This window comes from Dromaius novaehollandiae, chromosome 7, assembly GCF_036370855.1.
Source record: "Dromaius novaehollandiae isolate bDroNov1 chromosome 7, bDroNov1.hap1, whole genome shotgun sequence".
NCBI classification, from domain to species: Eukaryota; Metazoa; Chordata; class Aves; order Casuariiformes; family Dromaiidae; genus Dromaius; species Dromaius novaehollandiae.
In genome coordinates, this window is record NC_088104.1 from 40456629 (window position 1) to 40473837 (window position 17209).

The following is a 17209-nucleotide window of genomic DNA, read 5'->3' on the forward strand; positions in this document are numbered from 1 at the left end:
GCCTTTCATTGCACCCACAGTTTGAATGTCTGTTTAACTTTGTTGCTGGGAATAGGTTAGCAAAAAAAAGTGACCCATGTGGCTAGCATTTACAGCCACTGAAGTGCTTCTCTTTTTTCTTCTCTTGCTGACTTGTGATAAACAGGGGATTCTGTTGTAGTGGCTCCGAGCCAGACGCTCACTAATGAGGAATTTCAGATGCTGAGAGATCGTGCCATCAAGGTTGTCCGTCATTTGGGCATCGTGGGAGAGTGTAATATCCAGTTTGCTCTGCATCCAACTTCCCTGGACTACTACATCATTGAAGTTAATGCCAGGCTCTCAAGAAGTTCAGCTTTGGCATCCAAAGCAACAGGGTAAGATTATTTAAAAAAAAAAAAAAAAAAGGTGGGGGTGGGGGAGGAGAAACACACAAAGAGAAAATTATGGCAAAGAACTTGGATCAGTGTATTATTTAAATATGTAAGTGACAGCTGCAAGGAAGAAGAGTTCCTGCATCTGCTCTCCATGCAATTAAGATGAATAGGCACAGGTTTAATTTGTAGCAAGGAAGACTGAAAGTTGGCTGTTAGGGAGGACTGTGGGGCAGCGCGGGCAGTCGGGGGTGGAGTTCTGGATGGGATGTTTCTAAGAAAAGTTCCTCTCAGCATCTGCCAGGAAAGACCCAGGGAGAGCTGGTCCTGCTGTGAGATGGAGGAACGGGTTAGTGACCTCTTGGGGTCCGTTCCTACCTGCTGATGCTATTACTGTGGAAAATGGAAAAGCTCTTGGGGGAGAGGGGAAAGCAGGGGAGCCTGATAGCTGTCCTTACAAAGCATATCCACTATATCTGTATGTTGGTCACAAATCATCTCCAGGACCCAGAGGACACAGTTATTAATGAGCTGTCTGTCAGATTGACGCAAATGGTATTGCTAGCTGCCTTTGTTTTGTTGGCTAATCATAAACTAATCAAGATAAGGATGGTCAGAGCAGGCTGTTTAGAAATTGGCAGCTTAATTGCACTTTGCAGATGCTGTTGAGAGGTGCAAATTAATCTCTAATTTGCAGTTCTCAACAACTCTTGTGGTTGTTGAAGTGCCATAGCAGACCGAAGATGAGCCATGATAGCGGACAGTGGGCATTTGATGATTGTTTTCTTTTGGATGACAGACTTGCAGCAAAACATATCTGTGTGTGTCCGGTCTCACTGTGAATGTGGCACATATTTTAAATAGAGGCTTTGCGGATATACAGCCGGCCCCAGACCTAGACAGCTAGCTCTACAGCGAGTTAGGGTAGGAAGCCAGACAAGGGCTGCTGTGCTTAAGCACCATAATCTTCTATGATGTTGAAGAGGTGAAGTCACCTCACATCTGTTTAATTTGACCCACTTCTGGGATTCTCAAAAAACAAAAAGGCCCTTTTGAATAGTGGAAATGCTGGAGCTAGTTGTGCTATGGAAGACTTGGTGTTAAGACCTGGGTCACTCTTTGGGTGTGACAGAAGCAGTGGAGATTTCCTCAGAGCTGTTGCATGTGGATTGTCCTGACTGGAAGCTGCCCAAGCAAGTCATGGTGAAGTTGGCTTTGATAGAAATATAGGAATAGGGTCTGGAGAGAAGCAACTGTCTGCCTAGAGGAAGGTACCAAAAGGCATGTTTGGATTTGGCCTGTGATCCAGTACAACACATGGACTCAGATAGCAAAAGGTTTCCTGCAGATGGTGCCAGGGACCGGTGATCTCAAATATCCCATTTCAGTGAAGGAGAGAGAGACTCTGGAAAAACTCAGTGAAAGGCAATGTGCATAGTATCCTCGTTAAGAAGGCTTTTGGCTGAGGGCTCTTTCTTATGCTGTTGATGCAGCACCTCATACTACAGGGCTGTAGTTGTTTTTGCAATGTGTATTTTATAATAATCAGAGAGGCTCAGCTGTCAGTACTGGTCATGAAGACGTATGTGGCATAAGACGTAAATGTAGGGAATGTTGTTCGTAATTTTTCAAGATGAGATTTTTCTTATACTGGAATAAAGTAACTTGTCTGCCTGCTGATGAGGCCTTTCCAACCAACTGGAAATTATGAAGAATGACATCCTTAGCAAAATGAGAACAACAGACAGTTCTGCAAGTGACTCACTGCATTTCCTCTACTCCAGCCTGGCCAATATCAGCTTCATAGACCGGTTATCACTCTTCCTGCTGGTACTACATCTGATGCTGTGCAGACTGCCTAAGTCCACAAATAGCAAACTTCCCTCCTCTTCTGATGGCAGGATTCAAACAAAAAGTAACATTTTGGAGGCTTGGGGAAACCCATAATGTTCCCTTTGAGGAAAAAGGGAAAAGAAAAGCAAAAGGACTGTTTGGGGGTTTTTGTTTTGTTTTTATGGGGGAGGCTGAAGGTGGGGTTTTTGTGCGCTAAATGAGACACCATGAACTCTGGTGTCCGTCTGTGCTGTTGCTAAGTTCTCGCCAGAAGTGAAGGTTGTATTATTCTCACATTGGCGCCAAGCGGAGTTGGTTAACCTGGCTGCTTCCGACTGATGAGGCTGCACACGTGCATGTAGTGGTCCACGCATGCCAGTGGCCGTCCCAGCCCCGACCGGGTAGCGTCCAGATGCTGTTGCAGCCCCGAGGTATCAGGGATGTCTTGTGCAGGTGTACGGCGGAGTTGTTCTGTTCTGAAACAAGACACACCATAGAAATGCCGCAAACCTGCTGCTACCACATGGAGATACTCCGATCTTCCACCTCGGGTGGTCGTTCGGCTGAGGGGCCCGGCCGGGTCACTTGTGGTTGCAGCTGTGTGTGTGAGATACCTGTGTCTCTCAGCTGGGATCACGTGGTTTGCTCTTCAAGGAGAAGTCTGTCCTTTAGATTATTAGGCAGTTAGTCTGCCTGTTTATACTGGCAGACTGTGTGGCTTCACCCAAGCAGGGACTGTGTCACCTTGCCACGTGCAAAGTATAGTCCAGCCTGGCAGGAGCTCAGCGTTTAAAGGGAAAAAACAATCCAACCACCCGTAGTTCTAATTTTATGGGTAAAGAAGCGAGGCAGGGCGGTTAAGAAGCCATATTGAGAGGAAGTCAGTGGCAAAGCCAGGAACCAAATCCAAATGTCCTGAACCTTAGGGCCACAGTTTAAGCTTAAGGCTCTTGCTTTTTTTTTTAACGACTGTTTCCTACCTTTTAGTCTCTGTATACTAAGGATGCGATTTTCTTAGTAAGCCTCAGACTCATTTCTCAGATGAGCTATGCTTAACAGTCTGTGTACCAGGAACAGTGAGCTGTTGCAATTCACTTTTGCAAGTAATTTCATTAAAGCAAATTCAGAGGATTATGAAGCTTCCTTGTCGTTTGCAGCACCAGCCACAGTATTAAAGTGTTTCCCCCTCTACCATTCTCTTCCTCCCCTCTCTGGCAGGTATCCGTTAGCATTCATTGCTGCCAAAATTGCCTTAGGGATCACCCTACCAGAAATCAAAAACGTGGTGACAGGAAAAACCTCTGCCTGCTTTGAGCCCAGCCTGGATTACGTCGTTACCAAGATACCCCGCTGGGATTTGGACCGTTTTCAGGGTACCTCCAACCGGATAGGAAGCTCCATGAAAAGTGTGGGAGAGGTGAGTGAGAGACTGCTCTGCTTCCTTTACCTTCCATCACTGGAGAAAGTCATTTCTCTTTCTCAGGCACCCACAGGATATCTACTTTTCTAGGCCTCAGTAGGCCACACTGCTTGGGAGAACTGACTTTTGAAGATATTTATTCAGCTCAACTGAGTTTTGCCCACCACTATATTCAATTGGAATGAGTTAGGACTCTGTGATCTTGGGCATCATGGAATGGATTCATAAATAGTTCTTTTTTTTTTTTTTTTTTTTTAAAGGAATAGTCTGCTGCAGATTGCCTGAGGTTAACTTCATTCTTAACATGCACTAAAGGACTCCCAGATTTATTTTTTTGTTTGGAGTTCTGTAGCTGTGGTTAAAAAGAGTATAGCTTTTAGACTTGTAGTTTGTTAAGATTTTTAGTGATGTTCATTTTCAATGATTTTCAGTCCCTGTTAAAACGATGTACCTAATTTCAGCATACTTCTGCCCTTGAAAATGAAACACAACATGTAATCTTGCTCTAAAGTTTGACTTACTGCTCTTGGAATGTGATTATGTCTCTTATATCTGGAACATGACAGTGTGACTTTTAAACCCTGATTTTTTTAAGGTGTCTGGGACAATAACAGCATTTTCAGACCAAATTTTAAGAGGAGCAAAATGGGTAAATTACCTATCTAATTAGTTAATTACATATTATCAACCAACACAAAATAATTAATTGCCTATTTTGTTGGCTGCCTTTTTTTCCCTGTTGCTTTTCAAATAGCTATTCTATTAAATTATTTTGACTCATGAGACCTTTCTAACATCAATTCTACCTTGTGCAGACAACAAGCCCTCATCACAACTGGAAGAATTAATTAGAACTTGGTCTTTCTGTGGCAATTTTTACTTTTAATGGTGATAAGCTTTTCAGCAACTTGATGCTTATGCAGATGTTTCTTTTCCAGATTAACCCTCTCTGCTTAGAGGTTTTTACCATATTTTGTAGAGCTGTGATTCCTAAATACAGTTATCCTGTGCACTGTCAGCTGTAAACGCTTCCTGGCCATATGCATCTGCAGGAGGAATTACTGAGTCCCTGCAGGGGTTGTATATCACAAAAGCATGAAACCGCCATGCTTCTTGGGATGGGACGCCAGTGTGGGACTCCGTGTCCTGCTCCTTAGCTTGGAGCAAGCCCCTTCCAGTCTCCAATTGCAGAAACAGCAACAGCTGGGTAGCGGGGAGAGGGAGATACAAGACGAGTCAGTGCTTCAACCATCCTGCTCTGTGACTGCCGGGGGGCGAGCTGCAGTGGTGGTGAAGCCGAAGCGTTGCAGCTTACTCCTGGTGGAGGCAGTCAGCAAAAGGTTAATCTCTAGGACCTGTGAGTAAGACAGGGCTTCTTTGAAGCAAAGAGCTTCTTGCAGCTGTATCTCTATTAGTATGGCACAGTCGTCTCCGAACCTGAAACCAGATCGCAGCACCTACTGCATTTTTATTAATTGAGTGGTCTGGTCTGGCCTGGTTTTTCCTGAGCGCTGTTGTGCTGGGCAGTGGAGCTGTGAGAAAAGAGAGAACAATGTTATTTTTTTCTCTGACGCTTTTCAACATTGTGCTTGAGATTTTTATGCTGTTAGGGTTACATTGCCCTGGAAAATAAAAATGTAGGAATTTGAAAAAGGGCTCTGTTACCTCACAGGTTTCCACACAGAAAGGCTTGGTTTTTTATTAGCCGTGGTGTCAAGTTTCAAGGAGGGAAGCTCCAGTGCTGCTTTACCAGAAAGGAGTAATCTTTAAGACAGTCCTCATAGGGGAGTGTCACCATTAAATGTAATGTAAAGGGAAAGGAACAGATTTCTTCTTCTGAACCTTAAAATTCCCACTGTGGGTTTCCATCTCTAACAGGTTGTTAAACAGAAATGTCTTTCTGTATTACTACCTGCGTGCTGTTGCATAATGCTTTCCTCTACTAAAGTGCTTCAAAGCATTTTACAGAGCAGAGCAGCAACTTCCTTTATTTTACGGTTAGGGAGACCAAAGCACACAGTCACTTGTCTGAAATTCCCCATTGCTAATTATGGGCAGAGTCAGACCTAGAACTGGCACTCTCACGGCTCAGTCAACTGTGCCTGCCGCAAAGCCAGCGTGGGTGCCTCAGGGAAGGGGTCCGAAGGCTGTAATCTTTCTGTGTGTCAGTTCAGTCTATTTTTATGGTTGAAATTTGCAGCTGTCTGTTATTCAGAGGCTCGCAGGGCAGCCGCTCGCCATACCTAACATGGAAGTGCTCTCCGTTGCAGGTCATGGCTATCGGACGCACTTTCGAAGAGAGCTTCCAGAAGGCCTTGCGAATGTGCCACCCCTCCGTGGATGGCTTCACTTCGCGTCTGCCCATGAACAAAGCCTGGTCAGCCAACTTCGACCTCCGGAAGGAGCTCTCAGAGCCGTCCAGCACTCGGATATATGCGATGGCCAAGGTAACAAAAGATACAAGGCCCTTGACTTATGTCTCTTGAATGTAGTTACGCGCTTGGATCAACCAAGGTGACAGAGGTAGAGTATTCTTTACCCCCTTGCTTCTCTCACTCACGCACACTGGGATCATCTTGTGTAGCACGATCCTTGCTGTTGAGGTACAGATGTTTTCTATCGCTCAGAATTTCCTCTGCAGAGCACAGTAGCCGGGTAGATATGTGTCTTCTCTCATTATCACCTGTATTTTTGCGACGTCATCCGCATGTGTTGCATTCAGCAGCAGGTGCGGTCCATGCCCACATCTTGGCATGTCAGTCTGTAGCTGAATGCTAGTGGAAATGTGGATCTCTTTTCTTTTGCTTGCTCCTGTAACATAATTGTTTGCTAAATATTTGCTATTGTTCAGCCCTCATTTACCCTAGCATAAGCCACAGTCAAATTTGGCCAGTTTTGCAGATTTTTATTACTTTTTGTGAAAGGAAGAAGGAAAAAAATGATCCTTTTGAGAAGTGAAACAAAGAAGGATGAAGAATGGTAAGCTGCAATCCAAGAGCACTTTCTTTTTGCAATTGCTGCTTTGCCATGGCTTGAAACTAAGAAGACAAAAACAAAACAAAACAAACCCTGTATTTAAATTTAGCATCCCTGTTCTCTGAATCCCCTGCTGTCTGAAATAGGCTCTGCTTCTCTTAGCATTCTTTAAGCCATCTCCTGTCACCTTAGGCAAATCACTTCATCTTTCAAGGCCTCCGGGTAAGGGTGGGTGTTATTGTGAGGGGAGCTGGGGTGTGAAATTATCTCTTCCCTCTGCTCCATGGTTACTGCCTGTGTGTATATCTCATGGCGGATGTGGAGTTAGCTACTTTACGGAGCAGATGCAATTTCACACCTTGGCTTTCCTGCAGCTAATTTGTCCACCTGCCCATACCCTCTATGAAGAGGAGGGGACAGTTGTCTTTTATAGCCCATATGTGTCTTGTTCTCTAAGATTGCAAACCCTCCTGGCAAGGAACTCCCACTTACTATGTTTTGTGCCTCTGACTTTGTACGGTGGAGTTTTTAAGCCCTCTATGCTCATGTGGATACACCTCACTTCATCTTCCACGTAAGTGTAGGAAGCTGAGGTTGTGCTATATTTGTAAAAAGGTTTTCACATATCTGTCCCTCTTACAAATGACCTGAATGAAAAACACAAGATGCTCCATAAGTGTATGGCTTGTCCAGCTGTTGACTCTCGCTTATCAAGCAGGGGGATATGTGTGTTCATGAGTATAGAACACACTTCAGCAGCTGTGCTTAGTTATTATAGCTTTCTCCTGTATCTGAGAGGAGAAATCTTGCTCGTCCCCTGCCTTAGTGGCCTCCCCTCAGAGGGCTTCTCTAAAGGTTAATCTTAGGCCCCATTTAACACTCTGGGTGTTCCCAGCTGTTGGCATTTTCACTGGAAGTTGTTGAAAAAAGGAACATCATGGTCTTAATTCCTCCGTAAAAGGAGCTGCCTTTGTCTGATGCTGTGCAACTAATTCACCCCAGTTAATAACTGAGGCAAGCCCTGCTGTTCCGGCTTTGGCAGTATCAGTAAGAGGTACCTCAGGCAGCTGGGGTGGCCTGCCTGGAAATCTCTATCCAGCTTGCTGACATTTAAAAACCAACAGCTAGTCCCCCATTAGCCCTGAGCTTTGTTTAAAACAAGATGACGCTTCATTGCATGTCTTATTCCCCACCGCCACCCCAACCCCCATTACCCAGCTCTCAAGGCTTTTTACTTTTTCTCTCTCTCCTTTTTCTGTTGGATGGTGAAAACAGTAATGGTTCAGTTGAAAAGAGAGTTTGGTTCCCTTTCAGAGCTATTGCTGTTGTAATGGGACTCCCTGTTGCATGTAAAAGAAGGCAGTAGGAGAGAGGCTGGAATAAATAAGACTAGTTCCTTGACGAAGAGTGACCCAAGTGCCACCAGAAGATATGTTTGTCTAATGAACAGGGCTGTTCTGGTTATGTCATGTCTCTTCTGGGTCCTTTGAGGGATTGTATACATCCGGCCTCAGTAGACTTATGCTGTGGACTTGATCCACTCTCTGCTTCACACCAAGGCCTTGGTTTCCTTGTTGTCCACATTGCAGACATGTTAGTTTGCTGTTGAGCTCCCATCTGCAATCAGCTAAATATTTCCTTTAGTAAGGAGCAGGGGCAGAAGAGAACAGGGTGCTGGCCCTAGAGACAGCACTGCTCAGCCTGGAGACCAGGCCGGCACCCGACACGCGGTGTGGAGGCAGTCCTGCAAACCCCTGGCCTGGCAGCATGGGCCAAAGCGTCTTAACAGGTGGACGGTCGCATGCAGGTGAGCAGGGCTCTGAAGCCATGCTGCCCTGCTAAAAGGTTTTGTCTTCTTGTGTGCTCACCCCTCCCGTCTTCCCTTCTTCCTTGCTCTTTTTTTAGACTATAGACTGTCATGTAGGCTTGAATGAGGAAAAGCAGTCTCAGGGTGATCTCCTGGGCCCCTGATCAAAGCCTACAGGGATTTTCTGCGCAGAAGCCTGACTTACACTGGTAGCTGTGGTAGTTTGGGAGCAGCAGCTGTCTGCAAGTGCATTCTTCTCTTCCAGGCTCCAGATTTCTGCCACAGGGGATGAAGATAATTTAGATTCTCTTCCCCACCTCTGATGAAGGGAGGGGTAGGCATTTGTCTTCTCCAGTTTCCATGAAATTCCCTAGGACTTTCAAACAAAGTGTCCTAAGTAGACTATGTGTGTGTGGCCATGCTACCTCTGTGTGTGTGAGAGAGACTGATGGTTGGATATCTTAAAGATGTGTAAGCTTGTACATATTTTGTGAAGATGGATGGCCAGCAGAAGGAGCTGCTCGTGTCCCCACTAATGTTGTATGTGACCTCACCCTCCGAGCACTAAAGGACTGAGATGGGAGAGCCCTCTTACGAGTTACCCTATACCAGTATTGTATCCAGTGGTAAGGAAAGCTTCGTTTGAAATTCACAGTGCAGATGCAAATCTATTTAAAAAAAAAAAAAAGAAAAAAAAAAGCCTTTTTAGTGCCACTACTCATGGGAGTGCTGTGACGGTCCTGAACTTCATGTTGCCTGTGTCTGGAAGGCTTGTAGGCCTGTGGGGTCCTAGCCCAAGGTGCAGCCTGTAAATGACTGGTTCCCACTAAAGGAACAAAATGTGCAGCAGAGACTTTCACTGCTGTTTCTGCTCTTTGTGAGGAGGCAGTATTTTTGGTCAGCAGCTTAGTATCTCTCTGGGCAAGAGACTCGTTGTGGGAGGGAGGCCCCGGCAAGCTGCCTGGAAATCCTTTGGAAGAGGTAGAAATTGCTTTGAGGTGCTGTCAGTGTTTGCAATACCTGATGAGAGAGCTGCTGCACATCCTTTATGCGGCTGGTGCCTTCCGGGAGCACAGCACTGAAGTGACCTATGTATTTCTCTCAGCTGGCATAAAGTCTCCATATCGCAGGGCCGAAGCACGTGGTGACAATACAACGTTGTGTCCACAGCCTGATAACTCGGAGGTATAACGTCAGTGTGCAGTAGGCCAAGCTTGTTCCTGGATTAGCCCTGGCTTTCGGCAGTGGCATTATGCTGGCTTTGTTCCAGGGAGGTTGCCCCTGCAAGAACAAAATTAAGCCTAGTAACAAATTAATGAGCCTGATTACTTCAGCTCAGCAAAGATACCATGCTGGTATTATCGTTACGGTTGATTGTGGTTGTTTTATCAGGAGAGTTGTAACAATACAACCGACGGTGAGAACTGTTTAATTTCAGTGTTGTGATAGAAGATACAACTGCATCATGTTGGGGCACTCTCTGGGATTTTTTTTTAATGCTTTAATGTTCTGTACAATGTTGTCTTTTGATGAATAGCTCTATGGATTTCCTTTTTACCCCATGACTGCAAATAGTTCTGATAAAAATTAAAAAAAAAAAACAAAAACAAAAAAACCCCACAGCCTCAGTAAGATGATACAGGGGGATTTGAATGGTGTTGACATTAACTTGAGATACAGGGAGAGAAGCTAGAGTTATGCTGTAGCTGCAAAGTGTTGCCTGGGACTGGACTCTCCCTTCAGAGATATTTTAAGGCCACATGTTTTGATTCAGCCTTGTTTTAAAGGGTAAGTCAAGATTTCTGCTCCAAAGCAATGAGTTTGTCCAGAGTAGAGAATCTGGACCCTTCTGTTTAACCTTTACAACTAGGAGGTTGACATTATGACTGAGATTTAGGGAAACTTAGCAATAATGGATGCAGATGGAGGAGTTCACACAGCAGGCTGAGTATGCCTGTCTCTACGGCAGATTATGGCAGATAGTCGCCTACCACCAGGCCTTGCTGACATCAGTCGAAGTTTGGCTGGTGGCTCTGTGAAAAGCAAATTCTGTGTCTCACTCAAGCAGAATCCAGCTTTCATTAAGCATGTGCAGGAGTCAGCTGGGAATGGACTGGTCTCTCATTACGTTCTGCTGGAGGTACACAGTTTTGGTCTCTGTGGGAGACACGATCCTGGGGTAGATGAACCTTTGGTTTTTGCCGTATGGCCTATGCTTGTTCTTATGTCTTTATATTATACGATTATGGCTACCTGTTTGCAACTAGCTTTGTATTTCTGAAGCGTGTATTAAAGGATCTGGTTGGTGTTGTCCTCCTTTTGGCAGGCCTTGGATAATGAAGTATCTGTGGATGACATTCACAAACTCACAGCCATTGACAAGTGGTTCCTCTACAAGATGCGTGGTATTGTGAACATGGAGAAGATCTTGAAGGAAGCAAACAGGTAAGGGGAAAAAAAAAAACAACAAAAAAACCCAGCTTTGTCTTAGGACACAGCGGTTCTCCAGGAATCTTCTGCTGGGAAAGCTGTGGTAGACCCTGAGCAGAGATGTGGCAAGTGCTGCAGAGTTTACCTCAGTGCTCAGTGTATGCATTGTTGTCTTCAACCCTGGTCCATTCCCAGACAGAGGAAATGTCTGAGGACACTATTCTTGGGAAAAGCACTTCTTTGGCTGTTTAAGCATCTTGGTTGCTCAGAGAGATTATGGAAATGCCAGTTTATTTAGCAAAATTTTGCTCTATCTTCGTGGCTAGGATTAGGAACATGGATGCCCTGCAACTGGTAACAGCAGGCTGCATTCACGTACCTAGGACAGAGGTAGCCTTCAAGCACAAGACCTGTCCTGACTTATTACACCTGAGGGTCAAATATAGTGCATTTTTTGGCCTGGCTGATTGATTTTTAAGCTTTTCTGCCTTACTGTGATAATGCAGCGTGTGTTGCTTTTGTACTTCACTTTCAAACACCTATAATTCCAGACATATTTGAATATAAATCTTCTGCTTTCTTTAAGAAAAATGACCATATAAAACTAAGCAGAAAAGATAGCAGTAAATTAAAGTGCTCGGCTGTATTTCAGTTCCAGCCTCTTGCTGACTTGAGCTTTCCCTTCATAGTTTACGAGGTTGGGAGAACCTCCTTGCTGAGTTATTGGCTGCTTGTTGGCTTACTTTTCTGCTTTGGGTACCCATTGTGTTAACTGCGTTTTACCACATGATGGCACTGGAAATGCACAGTACCCAGGCTGTCAGGAAGGTGCTAGTTAGTTTGTCTGCTGTGATTTCTGTTTCTTTGACCAGCTGCACAGTTTTAATTGAGCAGTTCTTAGTCTCCCTTGCCCCCTGGAACAAGCTGGGTTGGGAGCTGAACAAAAATAAATGTAGGGGGAGATGTTGAAGAGGAGGAATAGCTTGGTTATTTACAGAAATCTGTTTGGCTGCACAAATTTTTGCCCTCTTGGGTGCCTTAAATATATACCTGTAGCTCCTGAGGATGAAAAAATAATACCCAGAATCAGTTTGATTTCCTCACTGTTGGATGGCACATTCTGGAATGATACACCTGAGACCTCAGAGGTTGGTCATATCCTCAATTGCTATAAATCTAGCTTCAGTCCACTGAGGCTAATTGTGCTGAACTGTCTTATATCACTGAGGTTACTTGCCCCTTCTCCACTACAGGTAGCAAGCAGTGATACTGCTAGCAATGTGACCAGTAACTAGTCCTATTCCACACTGTTTTTCATCCTTATAAAGAGTAAGTAACAGACGATATAGCCTGCCTGCTACAGGAAGCCCCTCTGCAGTGTCCAACCTTGCGTTCATATCATACGAGGGATGCAATACACAGGAGATGTAGGTGGATTCATGCAATTCAACTAAAATTGCTGGTGATGTAAATTAACCTAGCCCCATTCACTGATCAGTGCAGATTTCTATTGCGGTATCCTTACTCGGACCTTCCCAAGGAGACTGTTTTAGCTCTCAGCCTGGGAAGGTGGGAGTGTAACCCGCTCTGGAAGGAGGGGACGGACTGTCCGGATGCATTATGTTGAAGGCGTGTTGGCACAAGGACAAAGAGCCGGGGGAAAACACTTCTGACCTGAACTAAGAGACTAGTCCAGTGAGCCACATCAGGAAACACGTCTCCACAGTACCCAAGGGGAAGCTAATTGAGTGATGCAAATGAGACTTGGCACATGTGTGCCCTTCCTGCAGCCAGCTGTTTCCAGTCCCCAGTATGCCTGGCACGAGTTTTACCTGTGCTGCGGGATTATTTCCAATTGAAAAGAATGGGCTGTGACACAGTCATTGCATTAAATCTTTTTGTTGTTGTTGAAATATAGTCACTGTAACCAGAAGCATTTGCCCTGTTACCAGGCACTGCTGTTGGCTGTAAGCTCACTTTCAAATAGGTCAAACCTATCCCTTTCTTTTTGTCTCCTGGTGGGATCTGGGGATCTCTGCAGCAAGGTTTGGGATGCAGTTGAGTTGCAGCTCTGCCAAAAGTTCTTGATTTGGGCCCTGTGGATCTGCTGCACAACCTGGTAGCAAGGTGATGGTCTCTGCTGTGAGGCAGTTCAGAGACAGAACAAGTGGCTGCAACAGGCAGATGGGGAGAGGGAGGGCTCAGAGGCACAGGGAGACCTTTGTGAGCCTTCCCACACCACCGGCTGCCTTGCCAGACCTGCCTGGAGAGACTCGGTTGAGCACGAGGCCTCAGATTTACGCGGAGGAGCTGTTTCCACCTGTGAAAGGTTGCACAGGATAAAGTTATGGGGAGAAACCTTTATAACCTATAAATACTTGTCCCTTCCCATTGGTGTGTGGGCAGGACCAACCACTTGCATAAACAGTAGAGAGTGGGAGACGCACCCTCTGCACCATTTGCATTTGTCCCAAAGAACTTCTTTCCAAGGAAACTTGGACCTGATGCTTGTGAGACTGTAGAGTTGTCATGCTGCAGCAATGTTTCAATTTGAATGTACTTCTGGGCCTTCTAAGATGGGGCAGGAGTTCTTTCAGGTGGTATGATTTGTCTGCAGGAGAGCAAATGGCCTGAGATGAAGAGGGGGGGAACCATTTCAAGGATACTTGCAAGAGTATCCAATAATGTCACATGCAACGTCAAGTGTGTGCCTCTGCCCTTTCTTCTGTGACCTACAGCCTCTCAACATATTTTCTTTTTAGTGGATGCTTCAGTGTTGTGGTTTTTTTTTTTTTTTTCCCCTTGGGAAGTTCTTCCCCTAGGTTTGGCCTCACCTGTCCCATGAGAGAAAATTGAGGGAAGGGGCCCTGGAGTGACCCCCCCCCACTTCATCGCACTGACAGCTCATGAAGGAGATGGGAATTCAGACAGACCATGTCCAGCTGGCTGAGATAGGAGGGAGGTGTGACTTGAAGGCCAGGGTTATGGAGCCAAACCATAGGGTCCAATAGCATTTTAATCCCCAAGACCGCAACTGAAGCCCAGATTTGGAAATAACAGCTGGTGCATCAAGACACTCTCAAGACGCTTGGGTGGCTGGGGTGCAAGATAAAGCCTCTGCTGTGCTCCCTGAGAACTGTGGCTGTACGCAGAAAGAGCATATGACAAATAATAGTATTTGTAGGTGCGAAGGTAGGCAGCTATGGTAAAATAGCCACTTATGCCCAAATGACAAGAGGACAGAAGCCCTATTGAAAATCAGTAACTAAGTCGCTTGGGTGTCTTTGCAGCAATTGAACCTGGAATTGGTTGCATTTGGCAGTAGTTGGGAGCTCATAGGGATGGGAGAGAAGGAAGGGTAATGAGGTCAAGTTCTCTGCTGGGGTGAATCTGAGCAACTCTTATTTCGGAGAAGACTGGGCCACCTCGCAATATGCAGAACAGTGAGCATATTGCCCCAAGAGGAGCATTTCAGCACTGGTAGAAAGCTGTAAGGATGAATGGAAGTGAGAAAAGGGGATCAGGTTAACCCCCTACTTCACGGTTGAGGAGCTGAACACAGAGATGGTGAGACTTGCCCAAAGTCTCAAGGGCAGTCTGGCAGAGCAAGGAACTGAACTCTGTCTCCTTAAAGCTCAAATTACCCATAATGAAACCAGCAGATCTTCCCTTGGGTGGATTCCAGATAAAATTAACCAGTTCATTAGCAGCAGGGGGTGAGGGCAGTAGTCTCAGTTTGATAATGTTATACTTAAGGGCTTTGTTTGAGAGGAGGATGTATCCCTGAACCACCTCATGACCTGTGGTTTGCGGAAAAGAGGTAGGTGCAGCCCTGAATGTTGATCTTGCGGCTTCTAAGGAGACACAGTTTAACAGTGGGGAAAGCTGGGTGGGGCGGAGGGTGCGGACCCCCTTCAGCCCAGCATTTGTAGCTAAGTGCTCTGCTCAGTGGCCTGTGGATGTTGTTGTTCATTTGTGAATTCCTTTTCTAAGCTAATGTCCTTGGGTCTGTGAAAGGTGTGCTTTAAAAGCAGCTTGCAGGAAGCATGACTCGGTTTCAAAACATTACTGTAGTGGAGTAGCCACCAAAATGCAGGTGCTGGAATTAAAGCCTGGCTCCAGCCGGTGACCTGGGAAACAACGCAGGGAGGAAAGATCAGACAGGCCATCAATAAACTATGTTTCTCCAAGGTGGGTGTTGCATACCTACTCTTCTCAAAAGCAGGTTTTCTGCTGACTTACATGCTTTTGGGGCAGGTCAGAAAGCATAGGTCAGATCTTCTGTGGATATAAAGCAGAGTAGCTCCAGCGACGCTAAATAAGGCTGCACTGATTTATACTGTTTGAGGAGCTGTTGCTGACATATTTGTTGTATTCACTTCTCACAATCTGGGAAGATTACATGTGTCTTCTGAGTGCACTGGAGGGCAAGGAAGACTCGGAAACAAATTAGGAATTCAGTACATGAGAGGAGAATATAATATAAGCAGTTATATAGCAGAGGTGTTGTTTGTGCTTTGCGGGGATCTGCCTTAAGATACTTTGTCTTAGAGAGGCACTGGTGGTAATTTCACGGCTGTATTTTCCTTTGAAGTGTCTGTACGTTTGTAAACGTCACTCTGCGTTTTTTTTTTCCTCGATGCACCTGGTATACAGGTGTGCCCCTAACAGCTGCTGGGGAGTCTCTGCTTCCAGAACGCTACGTGCTGGGTGTCCATACCGTGGTGTTCCTGCAGGGACCTCAAACGATCCTTTGTCAGGGTAAAAAATAGCATCTGTGACCCGTTGCCTGGCTATGGTTTGGCTTGAGCTGCTGCTTCAGCACATCACTTAACTCTCAGTGTGAGTCGTTTAGGTTTTAGGAAGTAATGTGAGGTTCATGTTACTTAAGACGTCCACAATGAAATTTACTGGCCCACGGACCTGACTGTTAAAGATGCAGAGCACTAGAGCGATGGTTGTTCAGCGAGCAAGATGTGCTGGTTTACAGCTCCTGCTTCCCTAAATGCTCCTTAGACCGCTTTTTGTCAGTCATCTCATGAGTTTCTCAGGAGGGGAAAAAGGATAACAATCTGCCTCCTTGAGAAGAGATGCAGGGAGAGAATTTATACACCGATCTCATTATTTTAATTGTAGCATGCTCAAAATCTTGTGAAACGTCAGGAGCAATCAAGGAAGCCACTAGGAGCCTTGAAGTAGGGAGGGTTGGTGAGGAAAAGAGGCAGACTACGCCTTTGCGCATAATCCAGCCTAAAAGCCAGCAGGCTTGTGAAATGCTCCAGGGCTGTGACTCTCCTGAGAAGGGGAGAGCGCTCAGGAGACATTAGGATTTTTTGGCTCCAGCACTGCTTGCTTCTGTCCGCTTTGCTGGCAATGGTCAAACTTCAATTTGGGCTTAAAGCCACCCCTTCCATGTTCCAGAGGAGCTGAGTTCAGGGTCCATGATGGGGGACTGAGGTGGTGATGGTTCACCTTTCCAAAGCCCGCCTGTATTTCCAGGCCATGTGAATAGTTGCTGAGATACCTCTGAGATGTCCTGCTTACTGGATGAATGTTACGCAGTGTAACAGATGTGTCCTGAATGCTCCCAGCTCAGGCTTTTTGGCCCAATTCACCAAATACTTCTGATCCACGTGATTAAAGCCTATTTAGGTGTGCCTAAGTAATACGCAGGGTGGGTATAGACTTGACAACATACCTGATGTGAAGCAGGGCCTGATTTGGGAGCCAAGAAAAAGAGTGCTTCTTTGCGTACAGAGCTGGGGTTTTCTGCTGGCACGTTTATTTAGTATTACTCCTGAACTGGTGGATCAGATGAAAGTCGAGTGGAAGAGGGGGCTGTTGTGAGCTGAGCAGGCTCTCCTGATAATTGCAATGCTGCCAGCGTTCTTCCAGTCACTTAACAGATTTCCCCAGGTCTTCTGTGCCAGGTGAAAATTTCCTCATTAAGGGGAATTTATTCCGTTTCCTTTTACCATGTGTTATTGAAGAAGCAGCGTGAATGGATGGAGTTCCAAAGATGACAGGGTAGAATTTTTAAGCAAAAAGCAACAACAAATTGACACTGGAAGCCTCAAAGGCAGCACAGGCAAGGTTTGGGAGAGGCTTGTGTTGTTTATCAGCTGCAAAACGTGCAGGGAGCCTAGCTGTCTGGGGAAACGAACAGCCATTAAATGCTTATGGCAGTGTGGAAGAAGTCTGATTGTCTGGTTTTGAAGCTCTAAAGCTTTTGACTGTCGTTTTGCAAAGGTGATTGTTGGAAAACGGTGCTTTAGAGGAGTCTGGAATCACGGCCACTTAATCCTGCTTTGTTTCTGAATTGATTACAAACCCGTTGGTTCAGTCTTTGGAAGATTTTTTTGCTCGGTCTACGAAGAGTAAGTGATGCCC

General features: G+C 45.6%; 1 protein-coding gene across 6 annotated transcripts in view; it reads left to right on the top strand.

The window, feature by feature from the left end:
* CPS1 (carbamoyl-phosphate synthase 1) overlaps positions 1 to 17209 on the top strand; it is a 117013-nt gene that overhangs the window by 59527 nt on the left and 40277 nt on the right. For all 6 annotated transcript variants that reach the window (XM_064515337.1, XM_064515333.1, XM_064515338.1 and 3 more), the window contains 4 exons: positions 146 to 356; positions 3405 to 3603; positions 5877 to 6053; positions 10716 to 10834. In XM_064515337.1, coding sequence (XP_064371407.1) covers positions 146 to 356; positions 3405 to 3603; positions 5877 to 6053; positions 10716 to 10834 — 706 coding nt within the window. The remainder of the gene's footprint in view (positions 1 to 145; positions 357 to 3404; positions 3604 to 5876; positions 6054 to 10715; positions 10835 to 17209) is intronic.